The sequence below is a fragment of the Somniosus microcephalus genome, chromosome 3 (genome assembly GCF_052327205.1).
Source record: "Somniosus microcephalus isolate GS21.2 chromosome 3, FLI_Smic_1.0, whole genome shotgun sequence".
Taxonomy (NCBI): Eukaryota; Metazoa; Chordata; class Chondrichthyes; order Squaliformes; family Somniosidae; genus Somniosus; species Somniosus microcephalus.
This window is the reverse complement of record NC_140989.1, coordinates 196012622-196038251: the sequence shown is the minus strand read 5'-3', so window position 1 is coordinate 196038251 and position 25630 is coordinate 196012622. Positions and strand designations below refer to the sequence as shown.

The following is a 25630-nucleotide window of genomic DNA, read 5'->3' as shown; positions in this document are numbered from 1 at the left end:
TATATCAAACAGCTATGAATAACTGCAAATCTGGTCTTCCAACAGTGATTTTACTGAAAAGCTGTGTACTAAGTTTTAACCATCAAATGTCTTTAGTGTATTTTTAAACATTTTCTACATTATAGTATTGACTGCATGAATGAGGGGTTCTGTACCAACATGGTCTTTGTTTCTATTATAGGAGAAAGAACACTTAGGGAGCATCTCTCAATAGGAATTTATTTAAAGGTGATGCTTTCTTCACTGGATACCGTTTAAAAAAGCTTAAAGAGCCTAGCTATAATACAGAGCTTGTTTTGCTGGAGCTTGTTCTCTAAACTCTCACAAGGTGGGTTGTAAGGAGAGAATCCCATACAGTACATTCAAAGAATATATATATATTATATACAAAACATCTACACACATTTCCTCCTCCCCACTCCAAAAAGTACTGTTTACAAGGTTGTGTCAAAAATGGTGGCGAACTATTGCATAATTTGGTTAATGAAATAAATAAAAACAATTTGGAACATTGCAAGAGGTCTTTATTATACCGATGTCCAATGTTGTGTAGAATTTATGTTTATGGATTGAGACTAGAAAGGATTTGTAGTAAACGGGATACCATCTCTTTAAATATATACACAATGATAAAAGTACAGTTCAAGCTATATCATACAGTGTCTTCAACCCACATGCTTCAGGACTGCTGACCTATCAAGTCACTAACAGAATGTACAGACCTCCACAACAGTCAATCAGATCAGGCTAGTCCCTCTTCTGTATACCACTGTCTGACCTCAGACTATCAGATTTGTTTTACATAAACAGAGCAACCGTTCTGTGCCACAATTTTGTCCCATAGGGATTCTGTAGAATACACTGAACATGGCTACTGCCATGTTAGTTTTTGTTTTAAAAAATATTAAAAAAAGACATTTACAAACATGCTTTTGTTAAAATGTACAGGCATCCTTTTGGTTCGATTACTAGCAAGGACCAAATGAAAGCAAATTACAGCTTCTAATTCCCCTTATTTACTTCAATACATACAGTGGATGTTACAGAATTATGTACTCTTTATAGCGATTCTTTCCTTTACATTTTTCACTTGAGCCATCATATTAAAGTCAACTTTTACTCGACTAAGCACTACCGTGGGTTGCATATGCTGAAGTTGTTTCTCAGCAAGCTCAACACAATCGGAGTGTGTCTTGTCCATTATGATTTTTATGTTCTTAAGAATGTGGAGAGACAAGGGAGTTGCAAAATTAGTAAGAGATTGATGTTCGGTAGTTCCCATGCATAATCTATCTGCAACTGAATGTTTGTTGTGGTCAACAGGAACCACTGAATTCTTGTCATCTTTCACAGGATGTCTTGCTGATGAGCTGTCCTCGTCACCTACCACTACACTAGATGAGTTTAACCTACCATCCGCCATTTTCTCAGTGTTAACAGCAGGACTGAGAGATAGACCTTTAATGGCCAGAGCTTTTTTCTTTTGCTTTAGAGCAGATTCCTCAAGGAACTTTAGGAATGAGAATTCAAATCCCATGGGTTTAAATGTACTCAAGTCAAAAGGCTTGTGGTGGTGAGCCTTCTGTGTACGTGGGCTGTGCTCTGGAGGTGAAGCCTCTTCCTCATGGAGAGTTCGGTTTGAATTATCTTCCAACAGCTGCTCAGGGTTTTCCACTATTACATTCTTTTTCTTTTTACTCTGTATGCATTCTTTTTCTGTGTCTGTATGATTCAGGTGACTGTTTGATCTTTTCTTACAGGGCTGATAGTTATTTACATCAATTAGCTGACTCTCAGCAGTCATCTCTACCATCTCCTCCTGTTCAGTTTTAACACAAGCAGAAGTATTGGCATCATTAATCAGTTTAGCATTAAACAATTCTGAAAGTTCATCAACAGAGCTCTGAAAAGTGTCATCATTCTCCAGGTTCTTATTGAAAATCTCAGTTTCACTTAGCTTGACCTGCTGTTGAACCACGTCTTCATTGACAGCATTCTCCGCTGATCCTTCTTCATAGCTGGTTACGTACTCAGTTGATTCTTTGCCTTGGACACTCGAATACTTCCTGCAATTTACCAGATGATTGTGGTATTGACTAACAAATGCATTGGATATTTTGTGATGAATCCTATAATGTTTTACTAGACTGCGTTCACTGGTGACAACTGATGAACAATTCTCAAACATACATGGATATTGCTCTCTCAGAGACTTGCTGCTACACATGGCCAAGGCTTGGGCCTTACTTTTAAATGTATATTTACCAATTTTTCTAGAGCTGTAAGACTTATCAACTTCACCACTTTTCATATTCTTGCTATCTGAAGTAAAACATTCCCTTGATACAGGTTTAGATTTACCGTGATTTATGGTGTCTTCATTTTCACTAACTTCGGATCCAAAATAACTCTTTTCGTCAGACAGATCGTCCTGATTGGCTGTCTTTGGAATGTTTTCTTGGTCTGTTGGTATGATTCTTCTGGGTCTCATCAAATGAGATCGATGAAGCTCTCTGTGCTTTGTAAAGATGTGTCTTAAAAGGTTAGATCTAGTGGCATAAGTACGATCACAGCCTTCACAGTCACACTTAAAACAAGTCGCATCCATATCACTTTGCTGACTTTCCACATCTATGCCATGAGCTACCAGAAGGTGTTTAACAAAGCTCCAGAATACTGTAAATGAAGACACACAATGAGCCTGGTCACACTGAAACTTTCCCTCGTTCACAGAGGACACCATTTTACCCATTTCATCTAAAGTCAGATCGTGAAGTTCAGAATAGTGTTTCATTAGATCAGTGGCTCCTTGGAAAATTCTACAACAATCATCAAGCTGACAGCGAAACTCCTTGACTAGGAAGCTGTGATTTTGGGTGGTTTCTTGTTTGATCTTTGTGTGAAGCAGCTGCTGGTCGGACTGGTGCACAGCCCGATAGTGTAGTATTAGGTTTTGCTGAATAGTGAAAGCTGCAGAGCAACCTTTGTGAACACACCTGTAAGGTCTGTGAAATTTATTAATGTCATATTCTATTCTTATTTTTGTAATTGATTTTTTGCGCTTCCTTTCTTCTGGCACTTTAGTAAGCTTCATTGTACCTCCAGCTTTTTTAGCTTGCTTCAAACCTAATTCATTTTTCCTTCCCTGCACGGACATATCCGCTGGATGCACCAAGACACCTTCTGGGTATAAGACGGCATCTTTTGTTCTTATCGGATGCACCAAAAACTCTTGCGGTTCTGCGGATAGTGAGACACCCCGTGGGTCTGCTGGTGCCGGCGAGGCACCCCGCAAGCCTGCTGGTGCCGGCGAGGCACCCCGCAAGCCTGCTGGTGCCGGCGAGGCACCCCGCGAGCCTGCTGGTGCCGGCGAGGCACCCCGCGAGCCTGCTGGTGCCGGCGAGGCACCCCGCGAGCCTGCTGGTGCCGGCGAGTCTCCCTGCGGGCCTGTTGACAGCAGCGAGACATCTGCTGACCCGGATGCTCGTGGTGAGATACCCTGCGGTCCGGGTGGTACAATTAAGACATCCTGCGGCCCAACTGGTAGCAACGAGACATCCTCTGGCCCCAATGTTAGTGGTAGAATACCCTCAGCCCCTGGCATCAGGACAGCCTGTGGCATTGCTGGTAGCGGTGAGACACACTGCTGCCCTGTTGGCAGCAGAGAGACATCCTGCAGCCCTGCTGGTGCTGGCAAGACATCTTGGGGCCTCACTGATGGCGGTAAGACCCCCTCTGGCCATGCCAGTAGTGGCGAGACAGCCAGCAGCCCTGCTGTTGGTGCAGGGCCACTGTGTGGCTCAACTGCCATCACGGAGGCATCCAGAGGGCCTGCTGGTGGCACCAAGGTGTCTTGTGGCCCTATTGATTGCGCCAAAGCTGAGCAATCTTGCAGACCTGCCAGCAGCACTGAGCTATTCTGTGGCATTCCATGATTATACAGTACAGTCTTTGCATTCTGTGTGCTATGCAAATGGAGGCCAATCTCTGAATTCATCTCATTAGGTCCTGCAGGGATGGGCTCCAATTCATGCAGACTCGTGGATTCTTCCTCCTGTGACCCATTCATTGTGGGCTGAGAAATGATTTCCTGCAATGGCAGCACACAGTCTGCAGTTTTATAATGGCTGTCCGATTTTCTACAGTATGCTCTTTTAATTCTTAGTTTTACCAGCTCCTCCCGTGTTACGTGATGCACCAACTGGTAGTGGGCTCGGAGGTTTGAGTTTCTAGTAAAAGTTTTCTGGCAGTTAGGAACGTGGCATCTAAACGGAGCAAATCTAGTCTGATACATCTTTATTTCCATTATCTGCTCCTTGGAGTACTGATGCACTTTGACATAATGATTGGTCAGAGCATCTTTAGTCATCGCACTATAGATGCATCCGCCTTCCTGACAGATAAATGGTTTAATGAGGTTCACTTTCAGCTCGGTGTCATTTTCAGTTTCAGTAACCTGCACCAATGTATTTATTTGTGGGACTGTCGAACACGGATTGATTGTGTTAGGACTGCTGGTACAATTACTCATTGGTGTGCATGTCAAGATGTTCCTGGAAGCAGCTGGTGTCTCTGAACCCGAAGTATGGCACAGTGCACCACTCCTGTAAAGCTTCTCACCATATTCCAAGTTCAAATTTTGCAAACCCAACAGAAGTTCAGCTACTCTTATATCTAATGTCTTAGAGTCTTCACAGTGAGATGAATTATGATTGGTATCAATCTCGGGAAGGGCGTCATTAGTAAAAAACATAGTTGCCTCACAGCTGCTTTCCAAATTTTGGGGGTGAATCTCATTGCCAACGTACGTTCCCGAACAAAAGTTGGACTGGAGTGACTGCTGCAAGGGCTCACAAGATGAATAGACAGCTGAGCCTTTTGTCACATCCAGCATTGGTGGGACCTCAGTGTTGAGTGACATGTCTTCGCCAGCCACAAATGACCCCGGGCTACACACAGTTGTTAGCGCCTGTGATATAGTTATGTTGGCTGGGTTTTCCTCTACTGTACTCATCCCAAACCTGGGTGGAAAGGTCTGCTGAATTACTTCAGTCTCAAATGTTCCAGGAAGACCAGCAACCTGGAGAGTCTTGCTCGGCTCAAATACACTAGAACTGTAGTTCTCCTGCGTTGGTGGAAAAAGGTCATGAGCAGCAAATGGAGCTGCACCATCCCCCATTTCCAATGACTGAAGAAATGTTTCGCCAGTCAAGAATGTATCTGGGATACAGGGAGGGTCATGTCCCTGGGGGGTGAATGCAACTGGGGAAAGAATCTTTTCAGTCATATATAAAGCCTGTTCATTCTTCTGCTCCACAATTGAAGAGCTTTCCTTTCTATCATAAGGTTTACAGATTGCACGCCGTGACAAATGACCGCCAAGAGATTTGGGATTGGTAAACTCCCTGTAGCACCTGCTACAGATAAATTTGTCACCTTTGATGATCGCAGGCCATTTTGCACGCTTGTTGTGCGTGTGCTTTTTCTTCCTGGTTTGGGATACATTCTGATTCTCAACAGATAAAACACCGGGGATAGGTTGCGGATAAATAGCACCTTCTGTGTTCAAGCTGCTTTCAGGTGTCATGTTTAAGGTTCTCTCATTTGAAAAGCACAATGGGTTCGGAGGCTTTTCCTGATTTTGACATTTCAAGGGATTTCTAACCCGTTGGATTTTTGGTAGGTTCCGTTGTTTCTTCAGTGTTTCATAGTATTCAGGATGAGTAGCCTTGATGTGTTTGCTGACACTGCGTGACGAGGTATAGCTTCGATTACAGCCATCAACCTTACAGTTGAACATTTGGACTGATTTTGCTGCTTCACCAGCTGTGGTTTCTACAGGCAGTGGTGGAATAAGAGTACCCTCCCCTTTAAACATTGTTTCTGGCAAAACACCCCGAGTCAGGTGCACACCTGTCTCCTCTTCATTCTTCACAGTTACACCAAAGTATTTGTCTTTAGGAAGGTGATTCTGTTCTCCGATGGGTGGTAAGGCATTTAGTTTTTCTGACACGGAAGATTTAAGTTTAACGGTTTCACTTGCAATGCAATCACTAGCAAAACCATTCTGGTAAGCGTCAGGCTGACTGTGTGGCTCATCTTCAGTCTTTATTTGTAATAACTGGCCTACCTGATTAGCTCTATTTGGAGTAAGCTGGCTTGTTTCAAATTGTGAACTATTTTCAGCTTCGATTTTCACACAGGCGTGTGCAACGTGGCCAACTTCATGCTTTTGCAGTTCACTCTGGGAGTAGTAAATGTTTCCACAGTTTGAGAATTTGCAAGTATATGAGGAATTATGGTAATGCTGTGCTTCGTGATCATACAACAAATAGGACTCAGTAAAAATTCTTCCACAGTTCTGAAACATGCATTTAGCTTTGAACAGTACATGTTCTTTCCTGTGTCCTACCAATTCAGAGTACGTACCAAAGCTTGCATTACACTCCAGCTGTATACAGACATAGGGTTTAGGGCCGCAGTGAATTTGCAAATGTTCATTAAGGTGAGAAACACTGACAAAGCGTCTCCGACAATACTGACAAACAACTTTATTACTCTGCATTTTAAGAAACTGTTTTGCTTCTTCATCATTACCATGACCTTTCACGTGTGCAATTAAGTTTTTAAAATACTTAAATGTTTTGGTACAGATAGTTACAGGACAGTTATAATCTTCAGTGCAGTCCACTTTTTGTGTAGTTATGATTGCAGGTTTGTAAGATTTATCTTTGCCTTCATCATCAGAACCATCGCTATCACTGAAGACTACAAAATCCTCAATGTATAGGCTGTTCCTTTTAATTGGACGATGTTCCTGCTTGTCTAAGTCAATTGTCTTTTTACCTGTAGTACTAATGTCAGTCAAGTTCTTGGGAGGCCTTCCAACTCTCCTTTTTGGTTTGATAGAAGCCAGTCGTTCTTTACAAGACTGCTTAATATGTAACGTAACATGTGGAACAAAAATCTCCTTTTTCTTGAAACTTTTGGCACATATAGGGCAATAATAGTTTCCATCCTTCACGTGCGTTTGAGCATGACGGATAATTCGGTGTCCCAGAAACTCTCGGTCACATAATACACAATACTGCATATAGGCCTGCCAATTCTTAAATCTGGCAGACACCACGCCTTTCTCAATTTTATCTTTTTCCTTCATTTCCATTTCTTCAGACGAACCGTTTTGCACTCTCATTACATCGCTGTAAAATTTAGGAAGTCCATTCAGCGAATGTTCTTTCGCAGCAACTTCTTCCAGATGGCTCTCATTATTTTCATCAAAGAGGTCACTGTCGTTAAGTTCATCTATGGAAGACACAATGGATGCTTCCTCTCCCATTAATGCAAGGCAATGGCGTTTCAGAGTCTTCCAGTCCCAAAATTCAGGATCAAAGGGCCAATGAGTTTTCAAAACAAGTAGGAGTTCGCATCTCAGTGAATTAGGGACTGGACCATTTTCATCATCATACTTTTGATCTGGCTGGTTGTATAAAGTCTCGACTGCATAATACGCTTCCACTGTTGGCTCCAGCAGGAATTCGGTAAGCTGGCACGCACGCCTGACCTCTAAATAATCAGGTAACAAGCACGATACGGTCTTGCAAATCGATGTCTTCACTGTGGGATTTTCATTTGATTCCATGCGTAGTGCTCTCACACACAGCTCAATACAAGCTGAAAGTCCAGCCTCCCCTGCCTGTAAAGAAAAACATACATGATATTATCTTACATACAAGTTAACTGCCGACTTTGATTTGACAAGACACTAAGTAACCAGGATGTGAGCACGTGGATAACAATGAATGAAGATATTTATCGCATTAGTTTGCATTAACTCACTACTGTTTGTAGTGATTTGCTGCTTAAAATAATCAAAATTTGCTTTCCAAAACCACAATCCACCTGATATTGTACACATTCTTATATTTAAACACTGCAGCCAATAGCGAATGCATGGTTCACTCTCTGTCGGCAGTAATATAAACGTGCTAATTTCCCACGTGTCATTAGTAGCAGCGGCCCATTTATTCTTGGGTCTTGCACACTATTGTTGGATCCATTTGAGTGCTGTCTAATGGAGAATGGTTCCAGTTATAAACATAAATGAGAAAGCAGTGCTGGGAGCAGGGTACAGCACCACTCTCCCAAAACTACCACTGAAAAATAAAAGCATCTTGTGTTATCACAGAATCATATAGCACGAGAGGTCGTCATTTGGCCCATCGAGCCTGTTTTGGCTCTTTGAAAGAGCTATCCAATTCGTCCCTCTACCCTGCTCTTTCCCCATAGCCCTGCAAATTTTTCCTTTTCAAGTATATATTCAAGTTACCGTAGTTGTTTATAATGGTCAGTACATTTTAATTGTAGTGATCATTTTAGTAACATTTTGCTGAAAGATAACTGCCTCAGTTCGAACCATTAATCTGTAGAAATTAGCATATGAATGGCTGAGAGTGACTCAATGACTGCTGGACAGCACTGCTCAGGGTTCATGGAAACTGTGTATTCAGCTGATCAGAAGATTTGATCAGCAGCTCAACCGTCCCTCCGCCAGATTACCCTCCCCGATGGCCTAAGAACATTAGTGCTTCGACTCTCCCCCTCACCTTCAGCCCAAAATTGGCACTCGGAGCCGCCCAGCTATTTAAATTGCTGGTGACATGCAGGAATGCTGGTTTAAGGATGAAAACGAATGGAAAAATAAAACGTTATTAACAACCCTGGCAACCCAGAGAGTAGAATCTGAGCAGTTTGTTGAGCAGCAGAAGCTGAAGAGAGCTAACCAACCAGCTGTTTGAAGTACAGGTGAGTATCAAGCAGCAATACAACAGAGATCAGGAACTGCCTATACTGATCAGTCAATTCTACTGATCATTTGGGCTACTGCTCAAGTACATTATAAAAATATCCACTGCATTGCTATTGATTTATATATCACAACCAGGTTGAACCATATTTTTTCTTTTTTTTAAAATCAGAAAGTACGTAAAATGCAAATTCATTAAATGTTTATGAAAATTATACATAATTCATCAATTACTCTCATTCTTTTAAAACCTCCACACAGCATGGTTAAGGACTTAGTGCCAGCAAGATCCACATACGACGTCTTTCAGGGTGCTCGTATTGAAGAATACCATGCATTATGCTATTGTGTCTGTCCACACAGTTTCCTTTTGGCAAGATCAATATTGCGTAATTGTTAATGAAAAAACAAAACTCCCTTCTTGAAAAATATATAAGGTACTTGGGTTAAAAACACAAAGTTTGAAGACTGGTTGCTTTCCCTCAGTAATTAAGAAAATATATATTTGGCATTCATTAATAGAAAAACCCTTCATACAACAATATTCCTTTCTTATGCAGATAGAACATGGGGAAAACATGTGCATGTGGAGATCATCATCCAAATAATTAGGACTACTATCACTTTGAAAAGTAATTACTCTCCTTCATTTGTTCGCAATACACGATAGGCAAGTCTACAAAATCAACACCACTTCAAGACGAGAGCAAACCCCACACACACTAGGAACCTTGTTTGGGTGAGCCCAAAAGGCATTCCTCCTTTCTTGCCATTACACAAAGCTTGGGAGGCAGGATTCCTGAATAACTTGATTGCAAGGTTGCTGAAAGAAGCCAAGGTAGAAATAGCAGAGGCATTGGTCCCAATCTTTCAATCCTCATTGGATACGAGAGCAGTGCCGGAGGACTACTAATATTATACCACTATTCAAGAAAGGGAAGAGGGATAAACCAGGAAACTACAGACCAGTCAGCCTAACATCAATGGTGGGCAAGTTATTGGAAACCATTATCATGGACAAAATAAACTTAAATTTGGAAAGGCATGGGTTAATCAAGGAGAGCCAGCATGGATTTGTTAAAGGCAAATCATGTCTGACTAACTTGATTGAATTCTTTGATGGGGTAACAGCGAAGGTTGTTCAAGGTAGTGCAGTATATCAGTGGTTCTCAAACTGGGGTTCGCGGAGACGTTCCAGGTGGTGCACAGCAACAAGACGACCCGCTTCATCCCCAGACACCTGCAGCTGGCCATCTGCAATGATGAGGAGCTCAACAAGCTGCTGGGACGGGTGGCTATCCCTCAGGGCGGGTGCTGCCTAATATCTAGATCGTGCCGCTGCTGAAGAAAACCTGCACTGGGAGCACGAAAGGCGTCCAAGAATGAATCTAATAATCCAAAGGCTCTTTTCAAAGCCACCCACAGTATCTGCGAAAGAGCTCGTTACTGTCTGAAGGTCAGCGAGATCTTGAGTTAACTTAATGATAAATTGTCCTATTTTAGATCTGTCCACGTGTTTTCAGTTCCCTATCTCGATTGCACTACTGCTCGCACATATCCTCTAGTTAGTGAATAACTAAAAATTAGTGAAGAATCAACAATTTTTAAAATGCCACCACCTTTGGTTTCGTAAATAATTTGAGAGTACTCATAAATGGTAACTATATGAAGATATTCGGAGGTGATGAATTAATTTAGTAATAAAAGGGCCTGTTTCAATTATGGTCTGTTTTGGATTTAGATAGTTTGAATGCTGGTTTCTTTCTCGGGAGTTCTGGAGTTAGTCTATGTTCCGGGATTAGATTCTAAGTGTGAGAAGAAAGAGGACACTCTCGGGCTGTGTGTTTCGTTCCTGTTTTCTGTTTGTGCCACACTGTTCCCAGGCTCGGCTTGAGTTCTTTTTAATTTCACTTCTTTAGCATTGAATTAAAATTGAGGCTATCACTAATTTCAAATTGTATTTAAAAAAAAGTTTTGTAATTAAAATTCATAGATGAGCAATAGTTTTTAGGATGGTACTTAAAATTAATGTAATAAGGAGGAAAGTGAGCAGCAGGCGCAGCTTTAAATAAATGGTCAAACATCACACCGAGGATAGCCAGTGAGAAGCAGGCACACCCATCGCACTGTTATCTGTAAATTAATACTGGTTTTCTTGAAAGCGCTTTACATGCAGCACTCTCATAGTAAAGGTGACCGGGCGTTGATAAGGTGGTTTAAATAGCATAATGGTGACTTGGGTTTATAAATAGAGGAATAGAATATAAAAGCATGAGATCATGCTAGAACTTTATAAATCACTGGTTAGGCCTCAGCTGGAGTATTGTGGACAATTCTGGGCCCCACACTTCAGGAAAGATGTAAAGGCCTAAGAAAGGGCGCAGAGGAGGTTTACCAGGATGTTGCCAGGGATGAGGGACTTCAGTTATAAGGAGGCTGGAAAAGTTAGGACTGTTCTCCTTGGAACAGAGAAGGTTAAGAGGTGATCTAGTAGAGGTTATCAAGATGATGAGAGGTTTTGATAGAGTAGAGAGAGAAAAACTATTCCCTCTGGTGAGTGGGTCAATAACCAGAGAAAATAGATTCAAAATCACTGGCAAAAGATCTAGAGGGGAGGTGAAGAGAAATCTTTTCATTGAGTGTTGTGATCTGGAACGCTCGACCTGAAAAGGTGGTGGAAGCTGATTCCATCAATAATTTTAAAAGGGAGTTGGACAGATGCTTGCGGATGAAGAACTTATGGGGTTATGGTCAAAAAGCGGGGGTATGGGACTAAGCACGACTGCTCTTTCCATGAGTCTGCGCAGGCACGACGGGCCGAATATAAGTTTCTATGATTACACAGAATTACGTAAGAATTTACAGCACAGAAACAGGTCGGTGTTTATGCTCCACACGAGACTCCTCCCAATCTATTTACTTCATCTCATCCAGTCAACAAATGCCTTTATTCCTTTCTCCCTCAAGTACTTATCTAGCTTCCCCTTAAAGGACTATTTCATACCACATTAAGTTCGATGGTCACTATTCCTTTGCTGTCCAATACGTGCTTCGCTGGTTCAATAATCAACCAGCTGCACATTGCATGACACAGAACATAAGGATTTGCCTTCCTTCTGAGGTAGCAAGTCCAAGAACCAAGACCTGGGCGGCCAGTGGCTACCCCAACAATCCCTCCCCTTCCTTGGTGAAACTGATGACTTATAGAAGAAAATGAATGGGACAGCCATAAAGTTGTGGGAAAGGGAAAGCCATGTGGCTTGATTGGATTAGGTACTCTAAGGAAAGGCAGGCAGTCTGGAAGCTTCCTCCAAAGATTCAGCAGGATTGACGTGATATACTCACCATTCTGATAAATGGACACAATTTTCTCTTCAGATATTTCAGAATGAATTTGCAGTTTGACATTTTATATTATAACTGTGAAGACTTCACTCCATGAAAGCACTGACCTTGCTCAAAATCAATCCTGCATATGTACCAATCTCATCTTAGTGGGTTCAAGTCCCATTCCAGGGACTTGGACACAACCTAGGCTGACTTCAGCACAGTACTGAGGGAGATGTTGAACTGTAAAAGATTTCATGACACAGGAAGGTTCTTGTGTCCTGGCCAACACTTAACCTTCAAAGCAACACCACCCAAAACAGCTCAATTGGTCATTTATTTCGCTGCGGTTTGTGGGACCATTGTTGTGTGCAAATTGGCTGCTGCTTTTGCCTACAGATCAATGACTACATTTCAAAAGTAATTAATTAGACTTGGTGCACTTTGGGATGTCCTAAGAACGTGAATGGTACTATATGAGCGCACGTTTGTTCTTTCTATATATACTCAGTGTGTATAAAAAAAACATGTTTGTAAACATTTAAATTTTTTTTAAATATATTGCCTGTTTATTACCCTTAACACATTAAACAGATCTATTATTTGCATCTTGAATGACTGCAAAAGCAAAACTTGTTTCCAAGGTAACAGGAAATGTAGCTGACAAAGCAACCATTTATAAAGCAGTATACTTAATGCAGTGTAACAAAAACAGAAAATGCTAGAAATACACAGCAGGTCCAACAACATCTGAAGGGAAAAGACACTGTGTGCGTGTACAACCTTCAATGGTTCTGACAAATGATCTACACCGCGGCTATTCGCTATTCCGATGCTGATGGTGTCACTTCATACTTCAGCACTCTGTTTATATTTCAGATTTCCAACACTGCAGTTTTTTTCTTTTTTGTTTAATACTGTGATGTATTTTCTTGGTCAGAGAGCCTATATGATTGTATAACTGGCACATGCTAGTAGGTTTACTGGTCAAAACTGCAAGTCCATAATGGGAACATTAAAAATCTCAGCTTTTACTGCAGTGACCGCCACACAGTAGTGTTTGTGGCAGCAGCTATAATGTGCTCACCATCGCCTCTTAGGACAAAAAATTATAAACAGAAAAATACATTTACAGATTATTGGCTTTGAGCAGTAAAAATCAAGTACAATAGTAGAAATCTATGATAACCTACCTAATCATACATTTATCTGATGAGTGTCATGGGAAAAATCAATTTTGTAATCAACCAAATGCATAAATTCTAACCAAAATATAATCCCTTTTAGTATCAGCCTTGGTCGTACTCTAGCCTGCATCAAAGATTGTGGGTTCAAACCCCACATTAGGATTTGAACACATAAACTAGGCTGACATTTGGTCATCCAAAACTCTGCCGCGCGTGTGCGAACTCGCACCAAGGCCCGTTCACCCATCTGCCCTGTGCTGGCTGACCTACACTGGCTCCCAGTTAAGCAACACCTCGATTTTAAAATTTTCATCCTCGTTTTCAAATCCCTCGCCCCTCCTCATCTCTGTAATCTCCTCCAGCTGTATAATCCCCCTAGACCTCCGCCTATTCTGGCCTTTTTAACATCCCGATTTTAAATGCTCCACCATTGGCAGTTGTGCCTTTAGCTGCCTAGGTCCTAAGCTCTGGAATTCCTTCCCTAAATCTCTCCACCTCTTTATCCTCCTTTAAGACGCTCCTTAAAACCGACCTCTTCGATCAAGCTTTTGGGGTGGTATCTCCTTATATGGCTCGTGTCAAGCACATTGGGATGTTTTACTACGTTAAAAGCGCTATATAAATATAAGTAGTTGTTGCAGTACTTAGGGAAATCTGCACGGTCAAAGGTGCCAACTTTCAGATGAGACATCATCCTGTCTGCCCCTCCAGGTGGATATGAAAGATCCAATGGTGCTTTTTGAAGAGGAGCATGGGAGTTTTCCCGGTATCCTGACCCATATTTGCCTCATCCAAAGCACCAAAATTAGATTACCTGGTCATCTATCTAATTTTCATTTATGGGATCTTGCTGTGTGCAAACCGGTTGCCACATTTGCTTCAAAAGTAATTCACTGGCTGTGAAGTGTTTTATGACATTTTTTGAATGTGAAAGGTGCTACATAAATGCAATTTCTTTCTTTCTTTAATTATATTCTCCAGTTTTCACAAAAATAAGAGCTCCAGGTGTTTAATTGCTGATAACATGGACCTGTTTACAGCACCAGGGCTTGCTCTTTCCCTCATATTTCTATACTTTCCCTCTTATATGTTCAAATCAGAAATGAGTTACAATTAGTTATCATAGCATGCAATGGAACTTTGCACAATAGATTGTTCATACCTCTGACTGGATGACCTTAATAAGAAAGAATATGTGATAAACCGTTTTGGACAACATGGAGAACTGCCGACAGCATTCCAGAAAGGTCTGTGCGGAAGACTCCATCCGTTGCTGCAGTTTGCTCCAGAAGAGCGTCAGTTCCCTGAAAACAAAAGTATTTAGCCGTTATTGATTTTATACGGTCAGAACACGGAATCAGAGGACAAGTAGCAGAATGGATAGCAAGCTGGCTACAAATCAGAAAATAGAAAATAGCTACTCAGACTGGCAAAAGATGGGAAGTGGTGTTACACAAGGATTGTTGCTGGGATCGCTGTTGTTCACTATTTGCATAAACGATTTGGATTCGGGAATCGGAAGTACAATGTCAAAATATGTGGCTGGCACCAAATTGGGGGGTGTAGTTAATACTGAGGAAGGAAGAATGTAGTTAATACTGAGGAAGAATGTAGTTAATACTGAGGAAGAATGCGACAAAATACAAGACGACATCAATAAACTTGCAGAATGGGCATTTATTTGGCAAATGAATTTCAATATACGTAAGTGCGAGGTGGTGCATTTGAAGAATAGGAGGCCACATACTGCTTGGATAATAAGTCTAAATAGGGTAGAGGAGCAAAGGGATCTAGAGGTACAGATACATAAATCACTAGAAGTAGTAGCACAGGTTAATAAGGAAATAAAAAAAGCAAACCAAGCAATGGGGTTAATTTCTAGAGGGATAGAATTGAAAAGCAGAGAACTTATATAGAACTTGCACAGAACCTTGGTTAGACCACACTTGTCTCCATATTGTAAAAAGGATATAGAGGCTCTGGATAAGGGGCAAAGAAGATTCACAAGGATGATACCAGAGCTGACAAGATACACTTGTCAGGAAAGTCTGAACAGGCTGGGGCTCTTAGCTCTGGAAAAGAGAAGGCCGAGGGGTGACCCGATAGAGGTCCTTTAAGATTATGAAAGGGTTTGTTACGCTGGACGTAGATAAAATATTTCCACTTGTGGGAGAGTACAAAACTAGAGGTTATAAATATAAAAGTCATTAATAAATCCAATAGGGATTTCAAAAGAAGCATCTTTACCCAGAGTGGTAACAATGTGGAATGCGCTACCACAAAGAGCAGTTGAGGCGCATAGTATAGTTTAAGAGGGGATTTGATAGAGGTCTTCAAAAAGATGAATGGGTTTATAGAGTAAATAAAGAGAAACTGTTTCCAGTGTCAGAAGGGTCGGTAACCAGAGGACACAGATTAAAAGGTGATTGGCAAAAGAACCAGAGGCGACGAAGAATTATTATTTATTTATTTATTTATTTATTTTATTTTATTTTTTTTAAACACAGCGAATTGTGATCTGGAATGCGCTGCCTGAAAGGCTGGAAGCAGATTCAATAGTAACATTCAAAAGAGAACTGGATAAATACTTGAAGGAAAAAAATTACGGGGCTATGGGGAAGAGCAAGGGGTTAATTGGATAGGTCTACCAAAGAGCTGGCACAGGCACAATGGGCTGAATGGCCTCCTTCTGTGCTGTATCATTCTATGATTCTAAGATGCATTTAAGGGGAAGCTAGATAAGAATATGAAGGATATGCAGATAGGGTTAGATGGGAGGAGGCTCGTGTGGAGCATAAACTCTGGCACAGCCAGTTCTGACGAAGGGTCATCGACCTGAAACGTTAACTCTGTTTCTCTCTCTACAGATGCTGCCTGACCTGCTGAGTATTTCCAGCATTTTCTGTTTTTATGGCACAGACCAGTTGGGTTGAATGGCCTGTTTTTGTGCTGCAGGCTCTATGTAATATGCTACCCTTTAATTCTCACCCCTGCCTTGTCTCCCTGGGTCATATATTCCCTCTGGCGGAAAAGATGACTTGTCTCCTTGCTTCTACTTACTCTGTTTTACATCAGTCACCAAGAACTGCGACAGTGGCCTTGTGACTCTGCTACTCCTCCTCCTCACCATGAGGGACATTAAAGGGTGGGAAATCAAACACAAGTTCCACCGCTCTATGGCACCATGTCTTAGTGCAGCATACAAACACTATCAAACCACTTCCATTACCACAAGGAGATCCTAAACCATCATTCTTTATTGTACGCAGGTTTTTTTATACTGCTTTGGATTTCAGGTAAATTTACTGTACTATTAACAGCATTTGCTTTTCTGTTATTTAAGCCCAAGTTTGGGAACAAATTAAGGATTACTCAGTAAAATCACATTAAACCTTTCTTTATAATTGGCTGTAAAGCAAATTTCTGAAAGTTAGCTGAGAAAACAATTCTAATTTAAAACATTTTAACTTGAACATATTTGATATAAAGCAAAAAGTCCCAACATAATCCTAAGACCTAAAATGAATAAAGTAACATCTACCCATCTTTCTGATTACCATGCCCATTGACTCCTGCAGAACTACAGGAAACTTTGTGTTATCCGGAGGCAAACCGCCCGGCAAGCTTGAGCCACCGGCAAAAATCAGGAGCCGTTTTTTATTCTTTTCGTTTCTTTTCTTTGCTTTTTTTGAACAGTCAAGCTCTGCAACGTCTGTAGCTAAGCAACAGCTTCAGCTAGAGACGCTACAGAGACGCTTGCCGACTGTTTAGCGGTTGTTGCTAAGCAACAGGGTTTGTTGATTCATACGGAGATGAAAATCTCCGTATGTTTCAACATTAGCTCTGGAGTGTACGGCAGTTTTGAGGGAACGGCAGCAGCTCGGTCCCGTCGGTGCCGGATAGCACAAAGTTTCCTGTATTATTCTTTTGTGAACTGTGCAGATGTTTGTAAATCAGTTGACGAACATGGCGACTTGGTGATACAGTGGGCTAGCACACTGCTGTTTACCTTTGGCTCAAAGCTCATATGGAGCCCAAACTGATGGAAGTTGTGAAGATCCTATGTGAACGGAGTTTGGACAGTCTCAACCCAGTTCTGGTGGGGCTGGCCTATAGCATGAAACCGTACACTACTGGCAATCTCACTCAGAGGCCACAAGAATGGAAGAATTAGTGCAAAATGCAGTAATTCAGAGTGGTGGAGTAGGAGTGTTCTTCCAAGGTTAATTTAAGGCACATTGTTGGGTCTGAATAGGGAGAACTTTATACCTGGCTATGCTACACTCACTCGTTTGACAGCACTTGATGTTGATACTGGACAAATGATTCCTCTTAGCACTCATTTCTCACTTGAGCAATCACAAAATGTATCAAAGTAAAAAATGGTCAACATGATCCAGACTGTAGGCTGTTACTCAGAAAAACGGTGTACAGACAGGATTAAAACATCAAGAGAAAGGAGATTGTCTCTCTGCATTGGTTAAACAATTTGGGGAAAATCATACATCTGGGAATGAAGGGTCTGCTTTCTTCTATCTGTTAAATCTCGAGAATCTCAAGGTGAACCTCCACACACAATCAGATTAGCTTATCAAAGTTTCTTGTAATATTACGTAATTCACCTCCAACAGGCGAGAATGGTGACTCACCACGCACAGTATAGGTCTCCTTGCTGAAGCTGCCGTGTGAGGAAGGCTGTGCACAAGATGAGGGCTAAGTTTTCCTCTCCATCAGACTCCAGGTTACATATCATCTCCAACGCATCCTTGCAGTCAACTGCTGAGATCTTAAAAACAAACCCAAAAATAAACATTTGTAGACTCTAATTAAAATGCACTTTCTAGAGCAGCTAGAGCAGTCTTCAAAATTTCGGAACATTCAAAGTGTCAGGCCTTTATAATGACAGAGTGGGCACTGAGCATAAGTTGGGAGGAGATGATCACTAAAGGTCAAAGAGATTGGTTTGGAGGAGGTTTTTAGAAGGTATGGAGAGATGAAGGGAGGTGGGTAGATTTAGGAAGAGAGTGCTAAAGTGTAGGACCAAGATGGCTGAAGGCAATGTCACCACTGGTGGAGTGGAGAGGGAGACGGAGACATATAGACGTTTGCATTCAAGACCAGAGAATGAATGCTGGGACATAGGCTATAAAAGATTACAGAGATAGGTAGATAAGACTGACATCAGTACCAGGAATTCCACCTTCCCCATGACTCGCTGTTTGAACCCCTTTGGCCTGATTTCTGCCCTGCTGACAGAACCATGCGAGGACAGCATTAGCCTCCAATTGGTCTTGGCTGTAATACCACATAGCAAGCTGACAGTGGATTCACACACGAAGAATGCCCATTCGCCAGGTACTGGAGAGTTGGTGTTCATGGAGCCATGCCTCAGCAGGAGGAGGAGAGAATAAAAAAATGACAGCACTGTGTGTGCCCCCTCCAGTATAGACCGTCTGTTTCCAAATGGCCCCAAGCAGTGACTTTTTCTTTCCCTCAACACCATCTGGTGCTAGACATTGTTTTCTTCTCGTTAACAGAGGTTGCCGAGGAATTGTTTGCTCTTACAGCCGCTCAGTTATGGAACTCTACTACTACATCAAGGAAAAGGTTGAAGAAGTTCTGACCATTCTGACCATGGTGCTGGTTGAAAGCATACCACTTTGGAGGGGAAGGGGGAGAACATCCCTGATCTGGCAGAGACCGTGATCAAATCCACTGTCCTGGAGGGAGCAGACTTCACAATAACCAGTATTTTGATGTGCTGCACCTAACCACCATCACAGACATACCAAGTGTTGGGGAGATCACTACTTGCACTGAATTGTCTTTTATCTCTTCTATTGTTTTTATATAGATGTCTCAATTGTACCCAACAAAACTCACTACGTAGGGAAAGCCTTATGGGGAATGTCAATCAGCTCTAGATGATGAACTCCAATCTTTTTATCTGGGAATCCACTGCTCCCTGTTTACATATATTAAAGTACTGCTCTGTGTAATTAAAATGGTTATTTTAAAAAGGACAAAACAACAGCAAATTAACTTATAGAAACCTTAATATTAACCTTCAAAAGAAATGTTAATTGATTGCCTGCAGATATCACAAAACCAAAACTCTCCGGTTTGAAAATGGTACTGCTGGATGCAAAAGTCCGAAAGAACAGACATACAATTGTAATTAATTAAAATGACTTTCACAGATCAAATTACTGGACTTGCTTTATTTTGATAAAACCACAAGAGCATCAATAATTTGGCCATGCTTACCTCTTCCATCAAGATGTCGTTGGATGATGCAGTACAGAGACAAGTAAGGTAGGTCTGTTTAAAAATACTCTTTGTACCAATTTCTGGATGTTCTGCACAAACTTTTGCTAACTTTGTAGCCTGATCAATTCTCTTCCCTTTGACGAGGTGTCGGATTCTCATTTCAAGAAGAGCAGGACCTTCCTGCATCAGAAATTCATTCACTGCAAAGACCACAAATCAATCAACATCCACAATGATCGCTCCTTCTTAAATAATTTTATAGACTACAACTTTCCCAATTTGTCATCCCACCTCTACAAGCTCCGACTGCTGCAGCTGAACCACCCAACTGCACTCTTCTATTGCAAGCCTGAAGCAGTGCAACATGGAGGTTTGCATGCAACATCAGAGGCGGGGGGATCTGGCACAACTGATCTGTAATTATCCTTAGAAGGTACAGTATACAGTTTCACAAATATATAGAATATGTACTTTTAAAAATGTAGCTATTTCAATTTTAACCGTTGGCCATTAAATAGAAGCACTCATCCTGCTGGCATGTTCAAATGATCCAAAAGGACCAAGAGCATGTATATGATACAGCACAGGAGGAGGCCATTCAGCCCATCGTGTCTGTGCCAGTTCTCTGATAGAGTTATCCAATTAACCCCCTGCTCTTTCCCCATAGCCCCGTAATTTCTTTCCCTTCAAGTATTTATCCAATTCCCTTTTGAAAGTTACTATTGCATCTGCTTCCACCAGCCTTTCAGACAGTGCATTCCCGATCACAACAACTTGCTGTGTAATCATTGTTCCTTCATATCGCCTCTGGTTCTTTTGCCAATCACCTTAAATCGGTGTCCTCTGATTACTGACCCTTCTGCCACTGGAAACAGTTTATCCTTATTTTCTCTATCAAAACCGGTCATGATTTTGAACACCACTTTCAAATTTCATCTTACCCTTCTCTGCGCGGAGAACATATATAGCACTTTTCATGGCCTCAGGATGTCGCAAAGCACTTCACAGCCAACAAAGTACTTTTGAAGTGTAGTCATTGTTGTAACGTAGACAAATACAGCAGCCAATTTGTTCACATCAAGGTCTCACAAACAGCAATGAGTTAATAATGAGATAAATCTGTGTGTGGGTTTTAAAAAAAATAAAAGTGATGCTGGTTGAGGGATAAATGTTGGACAGGAGACCAGGACAATTCTCCTTCAGATAGTGCCACAGGATCCTTTACGTCCACCTGAATGAACAGACGAGGCCTCTGTTTAACATCTCACCCAAAAGACGGCACCCCTGACAGTACAGCAAGCCCTCAGTACTGCACTGAAAATGCCAGTCTAGATTATGTGCTTGATCCCATGACCTTTTGACTCAAAGCGGAGAGCCAAGGCGTCTAGCTAAAAAGTCAGTATTAAATCAGCACTGCTGTATGTTGGGTTGATACTAAATTATCGCCTACCAAGGATGAGATCTATTTTATTTCACTGTGGTGAGAAGTTGTCAAAAATTAAATCTTTCCAATGCGCTTTTAAATCATGTTTAAACTGGCACTGCTACTTTGCTGACAAATTTCTGGCAGAAGATCTGGGTAGAGACACAGATGAGAATTGAATGAACAATATTTGAAGTGGTAAAGTGGAATTCTCCCCGTTGCAGGAGAAGTTGCTATACTATTGCTGCAAGACTATGGGTGATTTGAATCAAAAACTTTCAAACTGTACATCAAAGCAAACCATTGAACCAAGACCAATTAAAAACAAACAAGATGCCACATGAATCTCTGCACCTCTAGCCTCTGCCCATCCAGTGTCCCCTACACCTTGACTTATGCCCCAGTAATATAATGTGATTATTGCTATTTTCAGCCCGCAGTATATACCATTCAGGTGAAAGTAAACAAATTCTTTGATTACCACTTTAGAAATATTTAGGTAGCAGAATCAGGGAACATATTTTTAAAATTAGATTGCAACAAGCCTAACTGGTTGGATGAGACTGGAAACCATCCAGCTTTTAAAGAAAATAATCAACTACGATTTTATACTGTGGGACCTTTACCAGAGGGCAGATCAGGATTACAAAGGATATACGGCACGGAAAAAGGTCACTCGGCCCAACTAGTCCATGCCGGTGTTTATGCTCCACTCGAGCCTCCTCCAGTCTTTCCTCATCTAAATCTATCGGCATTACCCTCTACTCCCTTCTCCCTCATATGCTTGTCTAGCTTCCCCTTAAATACTATTCGCTTCAACCACTCCCTGTGGTAGCGAGTTCCACATTCTCACCACTCTCTGGGTAAAGACGTTTCTTCTGAATTCCCTATTGGATTTCTTGGTGACTATCTTATATTGATGGCCTCTAGTTATGCTCTTTCCCACAAGTGGAAACATTCTCTGTAGCCACTCTTATCCAAAACTTTTCATAATTTTAAAGACCTCTATTAGGTCACCCCTCAGCTTTCTTTTTTCTGAGAGAAAAGAGACCCAGCCTGTTCATCCTTTCCCGATAGGTATACCCTCGCATTTCTGGTATCATCCTTGTAAATCTTCTCTGCACCCTCTCAGTGCCTCTATATCCTTTTTATAATCTTCTCTTCTACTTAGGCAGTCCCTCGGAACCGAGGATGACTTGCTTCCACATTAAAAATGAGTTCTCAGGTGACTGATGAGTCCAATGAGAGACCTACAGTCTCAGTCACAGGTGGGGCAGACGGTGGTTGAAGGGGCGGGTGGGTGGGGTGCTTGGGTTGACGTGCACTCCTTGCGCTTGGCTTCTGCTTGCTCCCGAAGAGACTTGAGGTGTTCGGCGCCTTCTCGGATGCTTCTCCTCCACTTTGTGCGGTTTTGGGCCAGGGATTCCCAGGTGTCAGTGGGGATGTTGCACTTTTTCAAGGAGGCTTTGAGGATGTCTCCGAGTAGAGCGCTTTTTTTGGGAGTCTCGTATCGGGCATGCGGACGATGTGACCTGTCCATCGGAGCTGATCGAGCGTGGTCAAAACTTCGATGCTGGGGATGTTGGCTTGAGCGAGAACACTGATGTTGGTGCGCCTATCCTGCCAATGAATTTGCAGGATCTTGTGGAGGCAGCGTTGGTGGTACCTCTCCAGTGCTTTGAGGTGCCTGCTGTACATGGTCCATGTCTGAGGCATACAGCAGGGCGGGTATCACTGCTGTTCTGTAGACCATGAGCTTAGTGCCGGGTTTGAGGTCCTGGTCTTCAAACACATTTCCTCAGGCGACCGAAGGCTGCACTGGCACACTGAAGGCGGTGTTGGACTTCGTTGTCGACGTCTGCCCTTGTTGACAGTAGGCTCCCGAGGTATGGAAAGTGGTCCACGTTGTCCAAGGCCTTGTCATGGATTTTGATAATCGGGGCGGGGGGGTGGACAGTACTGTGTGGCAGGGGCAAGTTGGTAGAGGACCTTTGTCTTACGGATGTTTAGTGTAAGGCCCATGTTCTCGTACGCTTCGGTGAAGGTGTTGACGATGGTTTGGAGTTCGACCTCAGTGAGCGCAGATGCAAGCATCGTCTGCATACTGTAATTCGACGACCTTGGATCTGGACTGGAGGCGACGGAGGTTGAACAGTTTCCCGTTTGTTCTGCAAATTAGCTCCACTCCTGCGGGGAGCTTACTGAGGGTGAGATGGACCATTGCAGCAAGGAAGATCGAGAGGAGCGTTGGTGCAATGACACAGCCTTGCTTGACCCCGGTTCGTACGTGAATTGGGTCTGTGGTGGAACTGTTGGTCAGGATCATGGCTTGCATGTCGTTGTGAAGCAGGCGGAGGATGGTGACAAACTTTTGAGGACAGCTGAACTTGAGGAGGACACTCCATAATCCCTCATGGTTGACAGTGTCGAAGGCCTTTGTGAGAAGGCCGTGTATAGCGGTGCTGTTCCCGGCATTTCTCTTGTAATTGACTTGCGGTGAAGATCATGTCCATTGTGCCCCTCAGTGGGCGGAATCCGCATTGCGACTCTGGGAGGAGCTCTTCAGCCACTGGGAGAAGGCGAGCGAGGAGGATTTTTGCGATGACTTTCCCTGTGGCAGACAGCAGGGAAACTCCTCTGTAATTACCGAAATCGTACTTGTCACCTTTCTTGAAGATGGTCACAATTACGGCGTCTCCAAGATCCCCTGGCATGCTCTCCTCCTTCCAGATAAGAGAAATTAGTTCATGAATTCACGCCAGTAGTGCTTTTCCACTATGCTTTAGTGCCTCGGCGGGGATTAGGGGACCTCGATTAGGTCATCCCTCAGCTTTCTTTTTCTTCCGAGAAAAAAAGAGACCCAGCCTGTTCATCCTTTCCTGATAGGTATACCCTTGCATTTCTGGTATCATCCTTGTAAATCTTCTCTGCACCCTCTCAGTTCCTCTATATCCTTTCTATAATAAGGCGACCAGGACTGCACGCAGTACTCCTAGTGTGGTCTAACCAAGGTTCGATACAGGTTTAGCATAATTTCCCTACTTTTCAATTCTATCCCTCTAGAAATAAACCCTGGTGCTTGTTTTTTTTAATATGACCTTGCTAATCTGTGTCGCAACTTTTAGTGATTTGTGCTCAGAGATTCCTTTGTTCCTCTACCCCACCCAGCTCGCACCCTCCAAGTGATAATTGACCGCCCTATTCTTCCTACTAATCAGGAGAATTTCTGTTACGCAGCAAATGATGATGATCTGGAATGCACTGCTTAAAAGGGTGGTGGAAGCAGATTCAATACTAACTGTCAAAAGGGAGTTGGATAGATACTTGAAGGGGAAAAAGCTGAAGGGCTATGGGGAATGAGCAGGGCTGTGGGACTAATTGGACAGCTCTTTCAAAGAGCCGGCACAGGAGCGATGGGCCGAATAGTATCCTCTGTGCTGTATGATTCTAATATTCTACTGGGGGGGCGTGGGGTGGAGGAGTACTATTCACTCTTTCCACCAAAAATAAGGAAATTGCAGCAAAACTGTGTACTGCATTACATTCCCACTGAAAATACAACAGATGGAGCAGTTTAGAGAGGATATCAATAACATCTATTCTGGGGTCAAGACAATTTATTCAAATGTTCATTTTATTTACTGGGGAAGCTAGTTTGCTGTGATGATGATAGATACTCACCCCTAGCCATTAGCACTCCTCGAAGATGCTGCTGTCTACAAGTCATGGTAGGCGAGGTTGATACTTCATTGGACAAAAACTCAACCTCTAGTCCACAGCAGACAGCTGACCACTTTCCCACTTGTATTTATACAACTGAAAAGTGGTAGATTTATGGGGAAAATCAAAGATGTGCACCTAGATAAAATGGTGCATGTCCTTTTGAGAGTTATTAGGGCCAATCCCCTGAGCCGCTTTAGCTGTATCTTATAAGGGTTAAAAATTGTGCTGGTTCGAAATTGAGGACAGTAACAAATTCTTCAGTTTTATGTTGCTGTAATATTCATTTCTTACCAAAAGGTGGAGTAATTACCTTTTATAAATGTATACTGAAGTGACAAGTGTTGTCGTACCCGGTTCCATCCACTGTAGTGCTGCACACAACTCCAATATATTCAGTCTGCTTCAGCACACTACCAAGTGACTGCAATAACTACTTATAGAAGAAACATTATATCCTCAGCTCAGGGTAGCCATCTTGCTAATGGACAGTCTGCCTGAGTACCATCATTAGTAACACCACCCTGATCCAAAGACAAGGAGAATGTGAGCCATTAGCCAGATGGCTCTTTTTTAAAAAAACATTATGAAAGAAATGTCTTTGATTTCTGCTTATTCTTTGCATCTCTTGACTCCAATTTGTCTGGATTTATTTTTAAGTCTGTCCAATGTCTTTAAATTACGTAATTATATATTTCAAATTTCTCTTCCCAACTTTACCTAGATCCTTACTTTAAACTTGTAAAGGGGAGCACACTGCCTCAGCTATTCAAAGAGCAGTAGCTTTACTTTAGCATCTCTACGGTGCGCTTTACAATAATTTCCGTTGAGGTATGTGTCTCATTGTAGTTACACTCCACTGCTGTTGTAGGGTTTCTCAGTGCTGTCATCAGCCAT

General features: G+C 42.2%; 1 protein-coding gene across 2 annotated transcripts in view; it reads right to left on the bottom strand.

The window, feature by feature from the left end:
- Window positions 1-502: 502 nt before the first annotated feature.
- LOC147121657 (zinc finger protein 292-like) overlaps window positions 503-25630 on the bottom strand; it is a 216510-nt gene continuing 191382 nt past the window's right edge. Inside the window, exons 6-9 of one of the 2 annotated variants that reach the window (XM_085982085.1) lie at window positions 19588-19790; window positions 17970-18106; window positions 14483-14624; window positions 503-7696 (exon numbers count right to left, since the gene is read on the bottom strand). In XM_085982085.1, the coding sequence (XP_085838211.1) occupies window positions 1049-7696; window positions 14483-14624; window positions 17970-18106; window positions 19588-19790 (7130 nt within the window). In that variant the 3' untranslated portion in view covers window positions 503-1048. Of the gene's footprint in view, window positions 7697-14482; window positions 14625-17942; window positions 18107-19587; window positions 19791-25630 lie in introns of those variants that run through there. The other variant, XM_085982084.1, reaches the window with a different exon arrangement.